This window comes from Neodiprion fabricii, chromosome 4 (assembly GCF_021155785.1).
Source record: "Neodiprion fabricii isolate iyNeoFabr1 chromosome 4, iyNeoFabr1.1, whole genome shotgun sequence".
In the NCBI taxonomy this organism is placed as follows: Eukaryota; Metazoa; Arthropoda; class Insecta; order Hymenoptera; family Diprionidae; genus Neodiprion; species Neodiprion fabricii.
Window position 1 is genome coordinate 15,849,513 of NC_060242.1, and position 22,733 is coordinate 15,872,245.

The following is a 22,733-nucleotide window of genomic DNA, read 5'->3' on the forward strand; positions in this document are numbered from 1 at the left end:
CACAATGCAATGTTACATTTAAGAAGTTTTCTGATATCAGGAGAAAAGCCTTGTATATGTATAAGGGATCATAGTCATATAAAGCTAAGACTCCATGTATGCGTCGAGCTCCGGCAAACGCATGCGGAAGGCGACTCCATGCACGCGGCACACTTTAGCGCTACGCCACGTACGGAAATCGAAGATGCGTCGTAAAAACGTATACAAACGATAGCTACATAACCTAAAAGAAAGGAATACTCTATCCCATAATTCCGGGCGGTTTCTCACGTAATGAATTACAAGTTCATTCACGTCATCACAATTATATTCCATAGTGGAATCTTTTGTTGATGTTATTGATGGTTTGTTTTCATAAACTGTTTTACACGACATAACCTACGTCGCGTTGACCATTATTTGAGTCATGATTTGAGCTTTGCCAGATTCCGAATGGCCCCGAAGGTTCTCGACTTTAGCCGAATGATCTCAACGCAGTGCGGTGCGGCATGCCGGAGGTAGCCGCTGCCGGACTTGCGCCGGGCTCCTGATTGGTCACCGCAGCATTTGCCGGAGGTCAACGCATACATGGAGTCTTATAAGGTGCCGCTGACCTGGCATGTCCTATATATATTTCGTGACGTCAGAAGCGGGGAAATCGCCCGCACAAATCCTGATAAAACGGGGGTACGAATCTGACTGGGAAAATTTTCAAAAGATAGCTTGAATAAAATTGTACGTCTGTATCTCAATCACTACTATTGCAAATCACTGATAACGTCTAATAAAAATAATGATGAACTCAATAAAATCACGTCGCGTCAAACATGGCCGATCGGGCTAGCGACTTGTTGAATATTCACCGCTTGTACGATATCAGAATTTCTTTCACTTTTGCCAGGGAGATACCGACGTACAAAAACACACACGTAATCCGGGAAAACCTACAGCACTAGTCAGTTTTCTGTAAATATGGCACGATTTGTGCGGGCGATTTTCAGGTGACAAGAGCCCGTTCCGATGCACGAGAAGTCTGTAATTTAGTTCAACGTTGAACCTCCAGAAGCGCTGTAGTCAACCGAAGCGGTACCAGATGGTAAAACGACATGGTAATACGCACATGTCCTATGTTTCTACTAAAGCAACAATCTGCAGTGCCGACGAGAACATAGGCTATTAGGTGGATACGAAAAAATGTACAACTCACTCAGAATAACCGTTAGATTTTGAAATTCGTGCATATTATAAGGCATCGTTTGGAAATGGTAACATCAGTTCACAATCGCGGTAACTATTCGTAATCGCACGTAGCCCGACTATACGTGAACGGGACATTCCATGCGAAACCGACCAACCCGTGACCCCGACCAATTTTGATTTTATTGAAAATTTTACACTTTCTTGTACCTGCCAAAAGCAGTCTTTCTGAAATATTTTAGATGTTTGTCTCAACCCATCCGAACACCATAAATTTATCAAAATATCACACAATTTTTTTTTAAATGCTCATGGCTTTTCCAAAACCCGATATTAAAATAACATACTGTTTCTTTTCTCGTTTTGAGTCGTACTTCCGCAAAGAAAATTATTATTTTTTATTTTATTGAAGGGTTTTGGGGCATTCTACATCGAGTACGCACCACTTAAATCTGCCTTTTTTCATAGATTTGATGGAAAATCATTAACAAAAACGAAAATACCTATCCATTAATTCCTGTTCGTCGAAAAGGCAGATATAAATGGCGAATAATTGACATAGAATGCCCCATATACGCTCCGGATATCCTTATCTAATAGTAGCATCGATGTCCGCAAAATTGTCATACTTACAGATTATTGACCAAAAGATTAGATGCGGCAGTAAAATAAATACCGAAATTGCAGGAAACACGCAAGTATAGGCGTGAGGGTTTAGGGTTGAGATAAAAAATTGTGCTCTTGAACAGACCATTATTTATTTATTTATAGCAAATTTCGGGGGGGGGGGGGCGGTTGATAATCGTCCGAGCCTGTTTTAAAGATTACCCTAATACATACGCGAAATTGTTTCTGAACCGGATGTGTTTAACAATACTAGAAATACATCCCGCAAAAAATCTATGTCAGTGTACATACATACAATTACTGCATACAACGGTTCAAGATTCGTGGCAAATATTTTACAGGGCCGATACTTGTTAAAATTCTGATGAAGATTTGCTTGCCAATTTTTTCTGTTTTTAATTCTCAACAAATAAGGATTTCATACTTTATTTGCTTCGTTTCATTTGTCAATTACGCCTAGTTCTGAATGATGCTACCAAAATTTTTTTTTACATCAGACGAACTACCTGAAAGTTACTCATTAGGTGGAAATCGTTATAAAACTACATACCGTGACTTCTCGTAGATGGTATACGCTACGGATACGCTAGCGAGTTTTGGGTTGGTTTCTGCATCGTATACGACCTACGAAAAGTCAGGGTATGTGTTACTGCTGTACATCAAAGTCCAGCACAATCCTATAATATTTCACAGAAATTTGGAACTCTCGAAGGAATCAACTTCTTCGGATTCCAAGTACTATCCCTCACACGCCACTGTCCCCACTATCCGCGCGGCCGTCACTCCTGCGTTTCCTCGCGTACCGTCTAAATCCACTTTTTGCGGCGAACGAAGCAAACGCGAGTGTTTTGGTAATTTGCCGTGTCACAAGTTCTAATCACGTGCAAATTTTCACGCGGCCAGTGTGTATACATATATTTGTTACAAACAACAATAATCTTGTGAGTGCACTAATGGATAAGTTACGTCGCACGGCTGAACCGAAAAAAGGTTAAATTTGACGCTCCGACGAACGAATCGTTCGTTGCAATGGTAAGTGTTTTATACTGCAAATTTCTGTTATGCAATTATAGATATCATTCACAAGAATCCTGCCAAATCTGCACTTGCTATTCAGGGTGATTCGTAATTCACAGCAAATACTTGACAGGGCGAATCCTTGTCAAAATTGGAGTCGAAAGTTCCTAAGAAATTTTTCGGGAAAATGCCTTTTTTCATTCAAAGAAATGGAAATTTAATTTTTTCGGATTTCTGTTTCGATTAACCTTTTAATTTCTTGGGTCATCGTCAGAATTGATATCGAAATTCCCCGGTTCATTTGTAAATAATTTGTACGAAAATTTTTTTTTCACAGCTGTCTCGCAGGGATCACTGGGAGTGTAAATTCAAAATGGCGACCAAATCATGCTTATGCGTTTATTCGAAAAATGGTTTTTTTAGGTTAAAATGGTTTTTCTTGAATAACTCGGCCGGTTTTGATTTTACAGAAAAACTGTAACAACAAAAGCTGTATAAATTTTGATTCTCTACAAGTTTAGTTCTTACAGTTTTTCTTCTAGGATCAAGATTTTTGGAATTAAACCTGAAAAAACGACAAATTCGAAATATTTCCGTTATCTCGTTCATTTTCAACTTAATGGCATAAATGAATAGTAACAAACTTGTTGAGAATCAAATTCTGAACTACTTCGGTTCTCACCTTTTTTTCCAAAAATCGATATTTTCGGAATTTAACCCGAAAAGGAAGGATTCTCCGTCAACTCCGCCATTTTTTTTTCGACCATCTCAGATCTGCCCCATAATTGGTTACATCAAAGTACTACTAAAAGGTACTCTGTGTGAATTTTTTCAGATTTTTCAATTCATTATTTGAGAAATTGCCGTTTTTTTTTTAAATGAATATACACTACCGTTCATAAGTATGGAAACACTCGCCCCAGAGTGTTCTCACTGTACCCATGATGCTCATTGTATTTCTACGAAAATGTATACCGTTGAGGAGTGGGGAGGGACTTCCAGCATTTTCATAGTATAAAAAAAAAATGTAGAAAACAAATCGTCTGTTTACGTTTGCTTCGAAAGAGTGGCGTTCGAAAGATCGTCGTTTTGTTGACATTTGTTTCGATCGTCGTTTTGTTATACATTTTTCAAAATATTGAGTAACCAAATTGTATACGTGTTTCAAATTTTCTTTTCTGTGTTCTCTTCATATATAATCATTTTGATTTTTCGTTAGGAGTGTGCAGAACATAAGAATTGCTGAATGCTTCGTTGCGAATACCACAATTTTATCGGAGCCTAGATTCGAATGCTCGGAGAGTTCAATTATTATAATCGTACGGTAATTTTCTTTTCCGATAATTGGAGAAATTTACACGTGTTGACATATACACTAAGTACGATGCAAATATGCGAGAAATTTCAAATCTTAAGGAAAATAAATATTATGACTGTTATTATTTCATCAAATAAACCATAAAAAGTCAGTTGGGACGAAATTTAGGTTCTTGAGTCAGAAATAACATTCTGAAAAAAAATGACCGCGTATTTTCCAAAACAAGGAAAGCTTTTTCGAAGTGATATGTGACCATAAAAAGTCAAAACCTATTTCTACGATTTTTTTCCAGAAAGCGCCGAGTCATTCAATTTTGTTGCAAAATGAGCGCGCAGTAAACTTGAAGAATCAATATATCATCTCCGGTTCTATTTGACGTAGAAAAATTATTCACAGCACATTCGCGAGCAGAGAGGATAAGCTTTCGTAGAAAACTTTGGTTTATCCGGAAACATTGAACATTGTAATTGTTATTAACGAACGAATTGTTTAATGGTACTATTTTTTGGCGAGGCTTCTACCGTTTTATACATTCTGTAAAAAATCTTTCCGATTACAAATAATCCGTCGGGTTTGACGAGGAATTTCCCGTTCATATTCATTCCGAATGACCATTCATTAGATATCTGCTATCGGTAGTAAAATATTGAACACGGTGAGATTTAGAGTGATTCGTAAAAAATGAATATCTTAATTTCAAAAGAATTATCTCAACTTTTCGGATTATTCAAGATGATCAAAATTTTTAATCACACTATTCCATTTCATCAGATTCGACCATTCACTCTTAACATTTTTGGGTATAGTGAGATGGCGCCGACACATGGTTGTAAGAGAACAGAAGAGGAACCATGTATTTGTATGTGTCTTTATATGATAAGGAGGGGAGGGCACGAATTCTTTGCCAAAGTATATTTTTATCGACAAGTACTAATCATGTTATGGATTCTGCATTGAAAAAGCGAAACAACCAAATGAACACGCTTATATTTTACAGGATAATTCGTCGTAACCGTTGGACGGACGCAATGTCACATGTCGCGAGGATATCTTCGTGGAGTGGTGAACTATGTTCGAATTACATTACTTCGCAAAGGATGTTAGAAACTCCCATCAACCGGGAGAAGGAACTGTTTCGCACAACCCGCAGCTTCATAGTTACCTCGAATCTCGGATACTATTTCCTTGCATTTAATATTTCAGAAGGTATAAAAATAATCCTCAACGTCGATGTCAACAATTGTGTCATATATCCATAGTAACATGAATAAAGTGTTCCAATATTATATATAATCATTTTTTGAAACCCTTTTCACTCGTAAAATAGCTTCGAACATAAAATTATTTCATTATTGTCAGTAGAGTTGTGTGTAACAAGCGATGTACAATTTCAGAATGATTCCGATACAGTAATACCCCGAAGTTACGCTATGGGTCGTTCCGGCATTGACGGCGTAAGTCGAAAAAAACGTAAGTCTGGGTGCACGTTTTATACAACTGTATAATGTATATATATATATGTATAAATACTCACCAGAGATAATCATGTATGTACCTCATAGGAAACCTCTGAAGAAGAATGAGAAATACTCTTTATTTTCGAAATACAAAATGTTCGAGCACAGTCGTCTGACGACACTAAGTTTTTTTTTTCTCGCGCACAGTCACTATCCGTAGACTGAGCGAATAATCGAATAAAATGTAATGCACGGACGGAAAATAAATATGACCATTCAAGTTTGCGACAACGAGAAGCGGAGTTGGGGGGGGGGGGGGCGACCGATGGCGTAACTTCATAAAACGAGACCACAACGATTCGTACCCGTTTTGTTTCAATAGTATTTTTCGAACATATTTCCAAATATCTACAAATGGTGAATGGTGATATTTATGAAATCATTTTGAAAATACTTCGTGCTGTGTAAAACTAATATTGCGCGATATGTTTTAATGTATATGGGACATTCTTTTACAACCGAACACCTTTATGACCGACACATTTTTGATTCAGCTGAAAATTTTTTTGACGGGTTCTATACCGAAAAAATAGGGATACGTATTCGAGGATTTTTTTATTTTACATATTTCGTAACATAGAGGAGATAGAAAATTTGATAATTTGGTGTTTTCTGGCACGGAGAACTCATTTTCAAAAATTCATAACGCCGGTTCCGTTTGAGCTGAAAAGTTGGTTTTTTAAACCCAAAGCTAATAAAATGAATTTTAATGCAACAATTGTTTCATTTACGATTATTCCGAAATTTATTTTGTTATAAATAATTAATATGTTTAAATCGATTTTTAGCAATTGCCTTCACCTCGTAGCGAGTTCTCAGCACGACCATCGTATTCTACGTCAAATTTTTTGTCCATAACGTATTTTGAATTGATGGAGAAATTATTATTACTGGAGGAAAAGAATTAATTTATCTAGCGCGGCACGTCACATCGGCGCGCGAGTTCCACGCCTCATCGTCTTGCCTCGTATTGTTTTCCTCTGTAATATAAATGATTACTCTATATTTTTAATTGAATAATATTATTTATTAGCATATAAGACTTTATAAAAAATTTTACAAAAAAATAATAAAATAAAAAATATTATTGTGGCAAATAAAAAATTAATTTACCAAGATTTTAATACATTATTATTATTTAATAAACACGTCGTTCTGCATTACGTCTCACAATATTTACATTCACTTTTAATATGTATAGTATTTTTCGTTTAAAAATTTGTAAAACCGTTTTTTTGTTGACACAATGAGAATTGCTTTGTTTCCAATTCTTCAAGAGAGGTTGGAATCACACAAATTTTCAACAATAAATGTAAATATTGTACGACCTACTGCAGGACGAGGTACTTATTAACTAAAAATAATGTATTGAAATCTTAATAAATTGATTTTTTATTTGACACAATAATATATTGTATTTGATTATTTTTCTGTTACATTTTTTATAAGGTCTTACTTGCTATTGAATATTATTATTCAATTGAGAATATACAGTAATCATTTATATTACAAAAGAAAACGATACGAGGCATTAGAGGCGCGCAATGGAACCGGCGCGCCGATGTGACGTGCCGCGCTGGATACATTAATTTTTTCCTACAGTAATAATAATTTCTCCATCAAATAAAAATGCGTTATTGATAGATAATTTGACGTGGAATACGATGGTCGTGCTGAGAACTCGCTACGAGGTGAAGGCAATTGCTAAAAATCGATTTAAACATATTAATTATTTATAACAAAATAAATTTCGGAATAATCGTAAATGAAACAATTGTTGCATTAAAATTCATTTTATTAGCTTTGGGTTTAAAAAACCAACTTTTCAGCTCAAACGGAACCGGCGTTATGAATTTTTGAAAATGAGTTCTCCGTGCCAGAAAACACCAAATTATCAAATTTTCTATCTCCTCTATGTTACGAAATATGTAAAATGAAAAAATCCTCGAATACGTATCCCTATTTTTTCGATATAGAACCCGTCAAACAATTTTAAGCTACATCAAAATTGTATCGGTCGATTTTTATCTAAATCTGTCCGATTCGTCAAAGAATGTCCCATATTCAAGGATGTTTCACGGAACAATAAATTAAATTTGCTATATTCACCGTAAAACTATCAAAATAATCAGTTCGGTCGTGATGCAATCGCTACACGCATGACGTCATCATTTGCATGCAAAATTCGAGTCCATCCTGTTGGTATGGTTACCGACTCAGATTCAGGCCTCTTACCGACCGCGTTTCGTCTAATATTGTGTTGCGCTACTCCCCGGTGGCGAGTACCACCTTCGAATGCTTTGGAACCGAGGAAACTTACGCAGAGGGCGCTTCGATCGATTACATCTTTTAGATCCAGGTCAGCGGCACTTTATATGTCTATGGGATCAACGGTTATTTTTATCCCACATGCGCAGTTGCACAATACATCATCCGCGGCAGTTTGAATCTTACCATTTTGTCACGTAGCACCATTTCACTCATGTAACCTAGAGTAATTATCCAGGTTACCATATGAATTCTTTCAAACATTTTATTGGTACAAATTCAATAGTAATCTGAATTTAACTTTTGTTCATTATTAATTTAATATTTTTTACCCTTTATTATTCATTTTTGATTAAGTACATTCATGATTTTGTCCTTACATTGTAAATTTATTATTTCCTTAATAGAGAGCAACGAAACTATACTCCATACCTTCTCTCTCATTTTGCAAATTATTTTTAACATAAACAATTATATTGTGCTTAGAAAATTTTTAGAAGGGTAATACGTTATACAGCGCAAAATTGTAACTTATGTATGTATGCACTTGTAAAATGTACAAGCATGTATAGAATACCGTATTCGTAAATAGAAATCAATCTTACGAGTAATAAATAATAATATTATAGGAACAGAAACAATCACTCTGAATTGTACTATAATCTGTATGGAATGTATGCGTGTCTACGATGTTGTTTTATGCATTTATGGTGTATATGAAATCATATATATATATTATTATTTGATAATATTATTGAGTAATGTAATAAAAGTGCTGATGACAATAAATGAGTGTATACATGTATTCGTATTTACTGTTTGGCAATGTTAACTAACATATAATAATAATCAATTGAATACTTTGAAGTACGTACTATTCCCTACACTACATCATTTACCCATTTCAAACCAAATACGATATATTGATGTATAATAATAATAATAATAATGATAATGATAATAAAAATAAGAATCATAATATATTAAGCAGCGGAATGTTATTACTTTTTCTAATAATTACTTTTCAACTAAAAGAAAATTTCAAAAAGAAATACTTTTCCAAAAATAAACACTACTTAACGCTTAGTGACTAGAACATTTAATTGAATGCATCTCAAAGTAACGCAACTCAACTATAATATATAAGTATGCAAATATGACTCGTTGCTCTAATCGTTGAATTCAATTTTGACAGTACACCAATGACCGAGTTTATTTGTACGCTGCCGCATTGCCCCTTTACATGCTTAGCTATTGTTCTCATCGTTCTGTAAAATAGAAACAGGGGAAAAAAATAGTGAAGATATTGTTCATACTCAACTCCAGATTCATGCATGAAATTTTATAAAATTGCAAAAAACCAACCAGCGTTGGATATAAGAACGTGCTGGCAGCATCCTCGTCTCGATCAGACTGAGCGATACATGTGTATCCACCCATGTCATCCCAATTCAAGGGAAAAATCACCAACTCACCCGTCCCCAAGACCTGATGCAAAGATATTTCAAATTATTCTACAGGAATATGATAAAGGAAAACGAATAATGCAACAGATAAATCGAATAATACCTTAAAGCGAGGATTAGAGGAAGATGTTATAGGCCGGTCATCATTGTCCAGCCAAAGAGTACGAGGGGGGCGAGGTCTTCCGTTAGCCCGGCATGGCAAGGTGACCGTCGATCCTATAGCTGCTAGCATAACTGGAGAATAAAGAGTGACTCGGGGTTTAGTTTCTGCTCCACAGCTGCTACCGTTACCCTTGCTGAGTTCTGAAAAAATAGTGGTCTAAATATACCAAGGGGGAGGGCTTATGGAGAGCAAATAGTGATTTCATTTTTTTTAAATACTTAGTTGATGAGATATGAGACGCCTATAGTTCTGAAAATTCTAGCCTACAATACAGTTAGAAATCAATGACCCTATTGAATCTGCATAAATTTTTGTGCCTTACAAATCTGACTTCAATTTGATATTCGGCAGCTGTTAGAAATGATTTATTTAGAGATATGGTCATATGTCTATTGGCAGCCGATTCCAAAAATTCAGATCACGAGCTGATTTGATTATTCAAATTTGATACAACTTCGTATTATACGAACGTATCCCATATTGCCGATATGTTAATGCAGTATAGAAATAGAACTGCGGTTTTAACTACTGATATAAATCTTTCTATTCTCGATGTGGTCAAAAATATACTTTTCGTTTGCACACAACGACTTGCAGAATTATTTTTAAGACTTCTTGAAATTTGAAATAGTCTTTTGGTTCACACAGTCCATGCTGCAATCCTTACCGTATTGGCACATTCAGGACTGCGGTGTAGCTATAAGAAATAAGAAGAATCCTTACCGTCGATAATAAGCATGGTTGGCTTTGAAAGAACTATCCTACTGCCAGCGACAGCGGCGCAGTGAATGATGCCTTGGTCTCTAGGTGAAGCGCAGTCAATGACAAGTCGAGATCTGGTTCTTGCAATACCTCCCCAAATCGAAGGTGTAGTATTAATATCTGCTACGCTATTTCCAACCACTTCATCTAGCTATAATAGAAGAAAAATATGATTATAATAATGGAAGAGCAATATCACTTCCAGTCTTCGATATAGAATCGATTTTCTTCTTTGTAGATATTACAAAGATTGGATTTCATCTGCACTATCAGATGCTACGAGTATTGCAGCATCTACTTGAACTGGAAATGCGGCTTTAACGTTTGCTTATATCACCTTTCTAGCAAAGCATAAGGCATCAAAGTAAAGTATATCATTTGCCCGGGATATAGATCCTTACAAAAGCGTAAGTGAGCTGACGTCAATAAAAACTTAACTCTGTGTTTGATTTAATATACAGTTAAATTTTCTGTGACCCTGAAATGATCTCATGTACATCAAACAACAGTTTAAGATACCTGTCGTAGGGGCTCTGTTCCTCGAAGCCAATAAATTTGAGGCGCAGGACTTCCAATCGCCTCACATTCCAATTCAATGTGTGATCTACGTTAGAAAAATTGAGATAATAAATTCCCATTATCAGTTTGTGGATGAGACGAAATCAAATGAAATCAAAAATCGTATTCACCTTAAGGGAACACTGATAGCACCTGGCGGACTTTTCGGCATCTGTACCCATTCCTTGTTGATTATCTAGAATTTCGAAATTGGAACATTTGAGAATTAGTAATGCCAATACAATCTCATTCCCAACGAATCTTCAAAGCCGAAATGAAAATTCTATTTCATACTCTTAGCTTCGATTTATTGGAAAAATCTCATCTCGGTGATCTACGGTTTCGAATTCAGGACCACGCGTGCAATGCAAAATTACCCAGGATTTCCCATTCGCGCAGTGCATTATTACTCGCCATTGTTAGGGAGGATGAAAGAATAATGGAATAAGTTCCTAATAAGTTCGGTCAGAGGACATGACACAGAGTTGTTCAGATTTTCGAAAGCGTACTGTAACTAACGGCTACATCTTCATTTACCTTAAATTTATTTTTTCCCTTGACGGGTTGTCGCGTTTGAGAGATGACAACCGGTGGCGCCACCACAACGTCACCATCGATCTCATTCCCCTCGATCACCCGATCATCGTCGGCTTCTTGGACGCGACCCCTCAGGAAGGACAACGGGCTGCCATTCGCAAATTCGAGAATTGTAGACACGAGCAGAAAGCCCGCCGAGCATATCAACACCAGTCGATGCATCTGAAATCATAGACTTCTATGTCTGAAATAATGAACATAACCTTTCCCTTCACTTTGCGAGCCTCGAATAGATTGAAAACTAGATTTATTATCCGAGAATATACGACGTCTTCAATAATTAGTCGATAACAACTCAACTATAGTTAGACAGTAATGGTTGGAGGTTTATTATCACAGAGTAATAGTTAGACGATTTGATGTAAGGGAGAATGACACCTTAGTATGCCTGTAACCACGGCGAAATCTGAACATTAATAGCAAAAAATCTCGCGACGTTCAAATAATAAGATAATAAACCTATGGTACAGCGAATTCCGAATTACGTAAGTAAATACATACATGGATGAATGAGGAATTAGCGATAGTTGAATGGTAGTCTTCCTGCCCGCAGCGATCGAATGATTTATAAATTCACCATGAAAAGACGTCGTGGCGCGATCCTTCAGGGGATAAACTACGTGGTAAAAAAAATTCGATGGATACATTAACTATCGGTTGCGTTATCTAATAATGTGTTTGTAATTTGAATTCGAACGGCGCTGCAGCCTGAAAATTGTGCCGATTTATGATTGATTGATTCATTATACAGCAATAAATTGCTCTGTTCAAACCCGATCCGGCAATAATAACGGGCTAGCCAATTATTGAGTGAGCCGAAAGGCGTGTAAGATATCCCGGGTACTTTCCGAACATCTCGAACATAAATTTCCTAAGCTCGTATGTAGGGAGAGAGAGAGAGAGATAGAGAGAATACTAAAAAATAGGATACTAAAAAAACAGTATACTAAACCCCGTATTAAAGATTTACGACTTGAGGTTCATTCAAAAAACGTCTATGATAATCGAACCTATATTTCATCTCGATGTTCTGTTGGCCGCGATGACTAGGATGCGGCATACGTGTCTTACTCCACGCTGTTATGCGGAGACAATGTTATAATAATATGCACATACAAACCCCAAAGGCCAAGAAGGATGTATTTTAATATTTATAAACCCTCGGTAAGGCCTTATAAATCCACCCGCGGATCTATGAATAATACATAGATCAGACGGGTAAAGGTCCCAGCTAAAATTTGACCGTATCGTACTACCGCACATTAAGCATTATCAGTAGCACACGTACGGAGTAGCACGTAGGCATCACGATGAGTCCCTACCTGCGGCCCGTTTTTCCGTTTAACGAGTACAAGAATGACTCGATGTTTTGATAACGCACAATTTCAGGCATTTCGTAAAGCCGAGCGCACCGAATTAGGCATCCAACAAATGGGCGTTGTTAGCTTTAAATTACAGGAACTCTACCGCGGATTCGTTTAGATAATTCGTGTGCGGGTGAAAAATTGCGGTAAAATTATACAGAAATAAAGAGAGACAAGGAACTGCTGCTGACTGGCACAAACCGGGACGATGTATACATATAAACGAGTTCTCCGGAAACTTTTGATGTATGTGTATAAGTTAATTAGGATACCGCATCGCGCGATCGTTTGGTCTTTTAAAACGCTCTGCTTACGAGTTACGCAGCTTATTATTATACACGTGAGCGTCGACGCGCGTAGCGCGCCGAGTCCGTGTGATAAAAGCATCCGAGTTTAGTGCTTGAGAAAATCACATGCAGAGCGTATAAAAGTCGCGCTGTGTGTGAAACTTGACGAGCCGTAAAGTTCCGAAAATCTCTTCTCTTATGCACGTTTATTACAAGTACACGCGCACACACATGCACACACAGGAGAGTACGTCTATCAGTCGGATCTCTAGATGCTCTTACCTTCGGTCCCGTTGACCCGGTTCTCCTAGAAAACGATGACGTAAAGAAATCTACCGGACATTGCTTATTTATTCATAGAAACTCGATGAGGTTCGCATTTGATTATCGTTTGGCGCGCGGGCCAGGGGCAAACTTTATGCGACGAGCCAGAAGAGCTCGAAGCAAGAGAGAGAGAGAGAGAGAGAGAGAGAGAGAGAGAGAGAGAGAGAGAGAGAGAGAGAGAGAGAGAGAGAGAGAGCGAGAGGGTGGAGGGGGAGTGGGAGGGAGGAAGAGAGAGATGAGAGAATAAATACGTATATACATACGTGCATATCTCGTAATACATCTGTATATCGATATTGAATCATAGATTTCGTCATATTTTATGTGGATTCACCAGATATGTTATGGAATTTGGATATTAGGCACATGTATGTATATATATATATATACACATATATATGTATGTATATATATTCATCCAGCTACGCCGAATTACAGCGATATGAGATTCAAATTCGCGGAGAATCGTGCGGCGACGCCGCGGACCGCGAGATTTGAGATCGCGAGAGGCACGTGTCACGAATTTCATGTTTTAAAGATAAATCCATCTAATAAATAATACAGAGCCAAGGGCGATCAACTAAACATACATTTTACAGACACACATAATATACGTATACATATATATATATATATATATATATATATATATATATATAAATAAGGTATAAATATGGCGACGTCGGTAAGTATTTCTATGAGTCGATTCGAAAAATTGGCTGATGTGCCGAACGCAAACCTCGCGCGACGACGTGCTGCTGCAGAGTTGCGCGAATAATGCCTTATGTACACGATATTATACGCACACACACACACACACACACCCGTAGTTATTCACGTCCGGATGTCGTAAACGATAAATTTTTTGTGTGTAATTTAACTCCGCAATACAACGACCGCGAGTTACACGTACGGGGAGAATGGAGACGTGTACACATGTGTCTATTATACATATTATACATGTTGAACATAGGTACAATGTATAATAAACCATGTATGCGCACACCTATACCTGTTTAATCAAATACGATCGTGGAACTCCGCTGATCATTGAGCAAGCTTAACGATGTTTTGTTTATTATCTATATCTGGTTTCCCTGTCTTTTATTCATTCATTCATTCATTCATTCATTCATTCATTCATTCATTCATTCATTCATTCATTCCTTATATTTCTTTATTTATTCCCTGCGCAAGATACACCGTATCATTTCTTTTAAACTTTCCCGGAATATTGTAGCAGCGCTGATACCCGGCATATCTATGTTCTACCCAACGTATCCAGGTATACGATGCAGGTTGCAATTAATGCTGACAGGATGGATGGACGTGTATAAATTGTTACCTGACCACAATTCCCTCGTGCTGCAGTGATTACACCGCATAGGTATAAAAGCGTATCGCACCTGTATATGCAATATACGCGAATTATTCTCGTCATTTATATCCTTACTGAAATTAATCTTCTACTGTTACTTGAAAGAAAAAGACGAGAGAGAAACACGAAACAAAGAAACTATAATCCCTCTTAACTAGAATAATTCCAAAGTTCGGGAATTGGAAGAAAGAAAACGGTGTTCCTTGCCCGATAGCGAATTATACAACTAATAAAAAAAAAAAAAAATTCCGGTGAGCCGAACAGGCGGAAGAAGGAACGAGGATCAACTCCAAAAAAATTTGAGCATTGTGTCGTGCTGACGATAATTATAGCGAATATGGTAATTTTTATCTGTACAATTCGTATATATTCTTACCGTGATACGTTTAATTGGAAATGCATTTTTTACTGCCTTATCATGTGCAGATAACGACGTGATATCTATAGAATTTTTCATCACCCGAGTTATCGTTCTCTTTTCTTTCAACAATAAAAACGCCAATGCAACAACGCAAGCAACAATAATATGTTATTTTCTACTCACCGATGAGACGACTGAGGATATACAGAAGCTACAGCGGCAGATATGTACGATAGGACGACAATTAGCCGAACCTTTTTACAATATGTATATCCGAATGCTCTGTGTAATAGAACGCGTTGCAGTAAATAATACGCGATATCGTTATCGTTTATCTACGTGAAAAAACTCTCTTTATATAAGACCGCGTTCAACCTGGGAACTGATTTGCAGAGGGTTAGTGTCGGTCAATTTATACGTTTCAAAAACAACAATGCTGTCCCTCGCTGTTACTGGATTGGCTAGCGCTGGTTAGGATTAAGGCGGGTAGGGGGAGAGGTTTCCCATGGCAACCAATCATTTCCAACATTTTAGTATACTTGGTTCTCCGTACCGCGCGGTGTACGCAGGCACACACAAACGTGCGCACGCAACCCATACGTAAGCATATTTTATATATATATATGCAAGGTATGCCTGATATTATACCACTTAAAAGGTTTTATTTCTTGGAAATTTCTCCCACTGCGGTATCAATCAATTCGCATTGTAGCCGTTGATTTTACATTTGATAAATCTATAACAACTACCCTTTCACACTCTTTCACTGCACTGCGTATATACATTTCAAAGCTGCAAGGGGCAACTGCTGCAGGGGTGATTGTTGGTAACAACGGAAAAATGATTTTAAACTGTTCACACTGCACATGCTGTTACGCCAGTTATAATGCAATAATGAGGAAACAAAATTCTACACAAGTAACATTAAAAAATAGAATCTCTGTCCGTATACAGTACGAACGATTTTTCTCTTTTTTCCCCGGTCCTCGATTTTCATGAATTATCACGGTGAGATTTCAATTTTCGTAACATTCAAGTCATAACGGAAACAAGTATAACTGCGGTATTCGCATATGCGATTCTATCCCCATGGGTTTTACGGCAAGGAGAATTTGGCGTGTCAATCGTTTTACATACATTCAGAAGAAGAAGCGGTTAATTAAGAACGAAAGCGGAGAACGATCATCATTACAACGTAAAGAGGAAGTTCGTTTTGATCTTTTTAAAACTAGTTCAATTCATCCGATGACGAATACGCACATACTCCGAATCTGTGTATGCGCGTTACTTATATATACACATTAAATGCCTGCTGGTATATCTGTATCGATACAAGCTCAGGGTAACCACGAGAGACACGGTTACACTTTTCGCGGAAGTATCATCAGCTCTGCCGAATCCGTTCGAGTGCTGCCTGCGGATGGTAATTAAAGTTACAGCACATGATGCAAATTACCACCCTGCGCTGCGCAGCTTGCAAAAGAATAAAAGCTACAGTGAGCTTCTGTCTCACGGTTCTGTCGTCATCCCGTCTTTGGGTTTCAATCTTGGAATCTAGTAATTGTTATCTCGTTCTGAGAAGAACTTCGACTTATTACGTATCACTTATGTATGTATACCAACGCTATGCGCAGTGTGGACACCTCGAAACGTGACGGATGCGAGGAGAAAGAAGCAAACAAGAAAAAACGTCGTCCAATATTTCGGAGACAAAAATCAATTGACACAAATTAAATTTTTTTCACAAAATACGTATAATGTATAACAATGTCGATATGTTGTGTAAATAATTATACAGGTTGATGGTATGTATGTATAATATATATATCGGCATGTCTGGCTAACGAGACGCGTTTCCCCCGCAGCGAAAAGTGAACAATCTTTCAATTATCATTACCATTAGCTAATGATGCATATATTGAAAATCAAACGGCTATTATATTGCCTCATTTTATTTCCTCCTCCTCCTCGTCATCCTTCTCGTCATTATTTCCAACTGCGAACAAATTGTTCAACAACGAATCTTTTCATTTTTCCTTCCCTTATTTTTTATCCTGCAATAAATGCAGATCACTTTATCCTATTTTCAGGCACGAAAACTCAAGTAGGTATACTCTGATATTATACTTAAAAGTACAATGAGTGTTCTCCGCGGAATGCAGGAAACTGTCTCAACGATTCGTAGTTTCCTCTGACGTTATTACTTCTTGTCCGTGAATATCTAATAACTAATTGATTCCTAGAAGTATATGAAGAAGGAGAGAGGACGAAAAAGAGACAGAGACAGAGAGAGAGAGAGCCGTAAATTACGCATTAACACATACCGACCTCCTTCTGTCAAGGGAGAGACAAAATTCTCCCGTTTGTACATACGTAATATCTAATGATAATGGGAATAAAAACGAATACCCCGTTCCTATTATCCGCGTGTCTTCACTATAACTTAGGTGGGTGGTTTAACCGGTGCAAGGTGCGCACGTTCGTATATGTTTATGTGTATATGTAGTACATATGTACACCAGAGTGTACGGTGATTTTTTTTTTAAAAAGAATTAGTGATTCATCGCCGTACATGCGGTGTGTGGTATACATACATATATAAAACGAGAACGATTTCAATGCGTGGAAAACAGGTTTCGTGGGAACCGAGCGAGATTTAATAATATACGAATATGCACTCACAGGTGTTACGAGTGCCCATGTATTTGTATGTACATACGCGTCATAAATGGGATACATATTATATGCACAAAAATTGAAGAATCGGTAGCTAATTTGTGACGTAACGATGCATCGAAATGTTGCAAATAGGAATATATTGTGAACGCGCAACAACCTACATGTATGCAATGCGAATTCCTGCACGAACTACAGAGTCGAAGGAAGACGAAGTCAGAGACGAAGAGACGAAGATGACGAATGAAAAGAACGAGGAAGAAACTTTAAAAGAGGAGAAGAAAAACGGAGGGCAAAATCTTTCTGTAGGTACGATAAATTCAGCTTCTCCCATGCTAATTCCAAGGTTAAACAGCAGTCAGAACTTAATCTCCATATTTATATTCTTGGCTGTGAGAAAAAGACGACAGAGTGGCGAAAAGGTGAGGAGGAAGAATCGTGAGTGAAATTAAAAAAAAAAATAAATAAAAAAAGCCAGGGAAGAAAAAAATGCCCAACATTGCTGTATACATACAAATAGATAAACAAAAAACCGCAAACACGGGAGAAAAAAACAAGAAAAGTACACCCGTAACACCATACTCGAAGTTCTCGAAAGATGTTGCGTTCGCAAAATCAGTTGCAAAAAAAAAAAAATTATAAAAATTGATTGAAAAATCAGAAAATTTGGAATGAATTTTCCTTTTATGCGAAAACATGTTTCCAGTTTACGAGGTCTCTTTACAAAATAAAATATGCCTGTCACATATTATATGGAAAACAGATAAAGGGACAGATGAACTTTGTGTGGATAAAATGTTACCCTAACGAAGCAGGTTTGCAGTTTTTAAATGAAAAATTTCTCAAAAGACGATCGCCTTTGAAATCAACTTGGGTAAAGCATCCCTTTTTCCTCGTTCTGATGATTTATGTCTAATTACGACTAATTGTACAACAGCCAAAGCCTTGAAATAGAGCCGAGGGTGATAATTAATAGGAAGAAAATAACGATGAGTGGCCACGAAGAAAGGAGAAGGGCGTCACGCTGCTCCTGATATTACTATTAATAAAAGATATATTGAGCAAAATTGATCGTTAATAAATGGACAAACACGAATACCGCTTACGACCGACGGATAGATGGTTAAAGGCGGATAGTGGAAAAGAGACGAAGAAGGCGTCAACGCACGTATTACACAGTACAATTAATTGGACGATATAATTGTTCTGTGATACATGATGTCGCGGGTCAATTGCAAACAGCGGAGAGCGCGCGTATGATAGAATTTCGCAATCTAAATTTTCGGTTCGCTGGGCTTTCGTCGGCAGCGAATTTGTAACTAAACTATTCTTGCCGCAATTCTGTTCGGCGTATAATAACGTCTATAAAACGACCAGCGTTGGAAACCATTTTAGAGCCAAAATAGAATTCGAATCGAGAGGCGAACAGGGGCCATGTTGGTTTTATACCATAATTCAAACTCATTTATCAAATGGTCGAGTATTTTCTTTTCGACTTTTCGGGTTGGTTTTGGAAACTGACCAGTCACACGTGTTTGACTCGTTCACATCTCAGAACAAATCGTGGTTCCAAGATTGTGCTTTGAAGTTCGAGAATTGCATTTGTCTGCGAGAATAATACTCTTCAACTCATATTTACACTGTTTGCCCGACGATGTGGACGCGGTGCGTTCTTAAATTAGAATTACATAGCTGCGTCAGTGTTTAACTTACGCGCGAGCCCAACCCTGTACAAAGTCATTCGTTGCGACTGATTGCTAATTAAGGCACATCAGTGGGGTTTCTCGCTGCGCGATCGATAATTCATTAATTTTTACATCAGAATCAGATAAACACGTTTATCGTAACACGTGCCGTAAATATATACATTTATAAAGTATGAATGTAAAAAGAAATTAATGTACCTCCATATACGTGTACGTATATGTATAAAGTGAGGATGAGAAAGTGGCTCATCGGTTGCGAGAGTTCGCGCCAGTTTTCGCCGGACATCACCGGATCCTGCCTGATCACCTTCAGCTTTCAATATGAATGCCGATTCACGTGCATTATGCGTATGCTGTGTGCAATACGTAGATTAAAATTTGTCCTTGCCTCGTCGCCCCATTTCCGATCAATTTTTACTCTTTCTTTTCTGCGCCACCCATTCTCCTCTTCTCTACTACTACTATCTTCTTCGCATCTCGCGCGTTTTATGTTACAGAACAACGCCAGTTAACTCCTTATTTCTTTACATCATTTTTTTCTTCTTCACCGTAGTCTTCTTCTTCTTCTTCTTCCACTTCCCTCACCGCCAACTCAGCTGTATGTGAAAGTCAAGGACTCTACGTAATAAGTGCAAAATAAAATCGGCAGCTACGCACGCAATTCATATCTTGAAATACAGCGCATGGTCGTAATTTCTTAATCCCACACCACGTTATTTTCACTACAATAATAATGACAATAATAATAGAAATAACGTCAATACCGATAATTTGTGATCGAACATTTGTGTCAATAATATTACTTATTGTAACAACAAGTATTATTATTGTTTTCGTTATCAGCAAAAAATTAAGCAGGATCAAATTTGAAAATGCACTGAATTTGGAATAAAATTTTTCTTCTTTACCTTTGTGATATATATATATATATATACATTAAATGATAAGAAATAAAAATTTGGGAAGATATCAATCATTCAAAGAACACCATGAGGATAGTCTGGTTCATACTTCATATATTGACACAATTTGTGAATATCTTGAAGTTAACAGAGATGCGATTTATTTACAATAATTGTACACACAGCGTACTATAATATATGTTACATGTACGAAATAATTTAGCTAAGGGTTTCATTTCTTTAGCTTGTCTCTACGACTACGTTTTTCACGTTTATAATGCTTGTAAATTTATTTTCTACTTTCATCATACTCTAGATTTGGAAATAATCTTACTTGGGTTTCCACGCTTCAATTTTAGGACGAGTCGTACTATAAGGCATGTAAGCATCTCTCGTTCCCGTCATATTTTCTGTATGATCAAGCATCCACTTGTAGTTGGGACGAGATGGATCCTTGTATGGAGGTAGATCAGTCTTGTAATGCAACCAGCCGAACCATTCAGGAGGCACTTGAGATGCGTTGTAGTCTAGACCAACATGATCGGCATATTCAACCCAACGATTGCGTCCTAAAATGGCCCAACAAACGAATTTTATCAATTACGAAGTTATAGAAAAAGAGAAGCAAACAGTTGGAAATGTTTGTAGTTTCATATTTGTAACAGAATTGTCACAAGGTATTCATTTACACAAGGTCAATATTATGGTCTGGCTCAAGGGCAATCTGGGGCAAAAGTAGGCAGTTATGTAATAAAAAATAAAACAGCCAAGTGAATTTGAAAAGTAGACGACATTGGAGCATTCTTTACTTCTTATTGCTTTCTTTCTCTTCTCCCTTTAACCGGTAAGTGGGTAGAAGAAAAAAGAACAAAGAAAAGAAAAGAAGAGAAGAGAAAAAGAAATTGCTTAAACCCAAGTCTTACAGCTCTTGTTTCAGCTAAGGATTGCGACTAAACAAAGCGTGTGCGTACGCCTTTTGTATGCTGGGAATGTTGGATGTTGTAAACATTATTTGAAAATACAACGATATTTGGCTCCAGCTACAGTTAGCATCTTGTGAATCATGTGATGTATTTACTGCGCAGTAACAGCAGGTATAAATGTAAATATAAAACCGGTGATAGAAATTGGGAAAGAAGTAATTGAGAAATCTAAACTTCACCTTAGAACAAGATCGATAGAATAGGGTATAAAAGGATGTTTCAGCATTAATTTAACAATATAATAATTACCATAAAAGTGCATGTTATTTTCGAAGTAGCGATTCCCGTATTTGTCCTCGCCAATCAAAGTTCCTGATTTCAATTCATCCCGTCTACAGAAAATAATGATAAAACAAGCGTTGATGGTAATACGTAACTCGAAGAGGCTTATCTTCATATTTTGATAGCATAAATGAACGTTAGTGTAGGTTAGGTCGAAACAATATTCGACCAATAGTTAAAAAACGCTGTACGATACAAACCTGTACAGAGCTCGTAATGATCCTCGTATGCCACCATTATCTCTTACAATCTGGAAAAATCTCACGACTTTATCAACTCCAAAAAATTTCGCCATTTTTTTAAATCAACAACGTTGACTGTCTGCTGCAGCTAGGACATGTAAATGTTAACAAATTATGTAAATACAAAATGGCTGCGAGAAATTCGATACGCGGCTTAGAACCATAAGCTAAGCCATAGCTAAGCAATAAAGATGAATGACCAAATGATAGCGAATCTAAAATTTATAGCGATTCTTTAATTTATGTTTGGAATACAATTAAATAGTCTTTAATGATTCGTCAACTTTGAATTTTTGGGATATTTTTGAAGATTCACTACTCCCAGAAGTTTGTCCAGTCCTTAGAGCATATACTATTGGAGGTAGCCTCGCGGTTACACAAAGTGTGACGGAGGCGTGAGATGGAGTAGTTATGCCATGTCCGCCATGTACAGCCCGTCTCTCTCGCTCTACAATCTGGTTGGCCGATACGTCTTTACTCAGCCAATCAAATGCAAAGCGAGAGAGACAGAGTATCCAGGGTAATCCGGGGAGCCCGGGGACATACCTATATCTCGTTGTTTCATCATTATGGCCGCAGTTTTACGAGGTTACCGACAGCTCCCTGACAATCCAATTTTTTCGAGTCCATCTTGATCTCCCGCACCACTACATGGCGCTAGTAGTCACCTGCTCACAATGCGCGGGTCTACATACGACCCGTTTGAATCTTGTTATTCCAAATTTATTATATAGAAATTACACATACTTATATCGTAGC

At 37.3% G+C, this 22,733-nt stretch overlaps 2 protein-coding genes across 3 annotated transcripts; both read right to left on the reverse strand.

Annotated features, from left to right (window-relative positions):
* Positions 1-8,236: 8,236 nt before the first annotated feature.
* Positions 8,237-15,568, reverse strand: LOC124179950 (neural/ectodermal development factor IMP-L2). Of its 2 annotated transcripts, XM_046564836.1 has the most exons (9): positions 15,367-15,568; positions 11,971-12,085; positions 11,410-11,631; positions 11,004-11,068; positions 10,834-10,918; positions 10,276-10,465; positions 9,493-9,692; positions 9,289-9,411; positions 8,237-9,191 (listed from the first exon to the last, which is right to left on the reverse strand). In XM_046564836.1, the coding sequence occupies exons 3-9, from the start codon at positions 11,629-11,631 to the stop codon at positions 9,171-9,173; spliced, it is 906 nt and encodes a 301-aa protein (XP_046420792.1). In that variant the 5' UTR covers positions 11,971-12,085; positions 15,367-15,568; the 3' UTR covers positions 8,237-9,170. The 2 variants fall into 2 exon arrangements, with proteins under 2 accessions (XP_046420792.1, XP_046420791.1); XM_046564835.1 differs by lacking the exon at positions 11,971-12,085.
* Positions 15,569-20,605: 5,037 nt separating this feature from the next.
* Positions 20,606-22,290, reverse strand: LOC124179999 (probable NADH dehydrogenase [ubiquinone] 1 alpha subcomplex subunit 12). Its single transcript, XM_046564944.1, has 3 exons — positions 21,933-22,290; positions 21,700-21,782; positions 20,606-21,036 (listed from the first exon to the last, which is right to left on the reverse strand). Exons 1-3 carry the CDS (start codon positions 22,025-22,027, stop codon positions 20,798-20,800), a joined length of 417 nt encoding a protein of 138 aa, XP_046420900.1. The 5' UTR covers positions 22,028-22,290; the 3' UTR covers positions 20,606-20,797.
* Between the last annotated feature and the right edge of the window lie 443 nt (positions 22,291-22,733).

Coding starts and splice junctions, on each gene's coding strand:
- LOC124179950 (XM_046564835.1), bottom strand. CDS start 11,631: ATGCATCGACTGGTGTTGATATGCTCGGCGGGCTTTCTGCTCGTGTCT. Junction 9,693..10,275: donor AACCATGCTTATTATCGACG/GTAAGGATTCTT, acceptor CTATTTTTTCAG/AACTCAGCAAGGGTAACGGT. Junction 9,192..9,288: donor CGTTCTTATATCCAACGCTG/GTTGGTTTTTTG, acceptor TCTATTTTACAG/AACGATGAGAACAATAGCTA.
- LOC124179999 (XM_046564944.1), bottom strand. CDS start 22,027: ATGGCGAAATTTTTTGGAGTTGATAAAGTCGTGAGATTTTTCCAGATT. Junction 21,783..21,932: donor TCATTACGAGCTCTGTACAG/GTTTGTATCGTA, acceptor TATTTTCTGTAG/ACGGGATGAATTGAAATCAG. Junction 21,037..21,699: donor AAATAACATGCACTTTTATG/GTAATTATTATA, acceptor GGGCCATTTTAG/GACGCAATCGTTGGGTTGAA.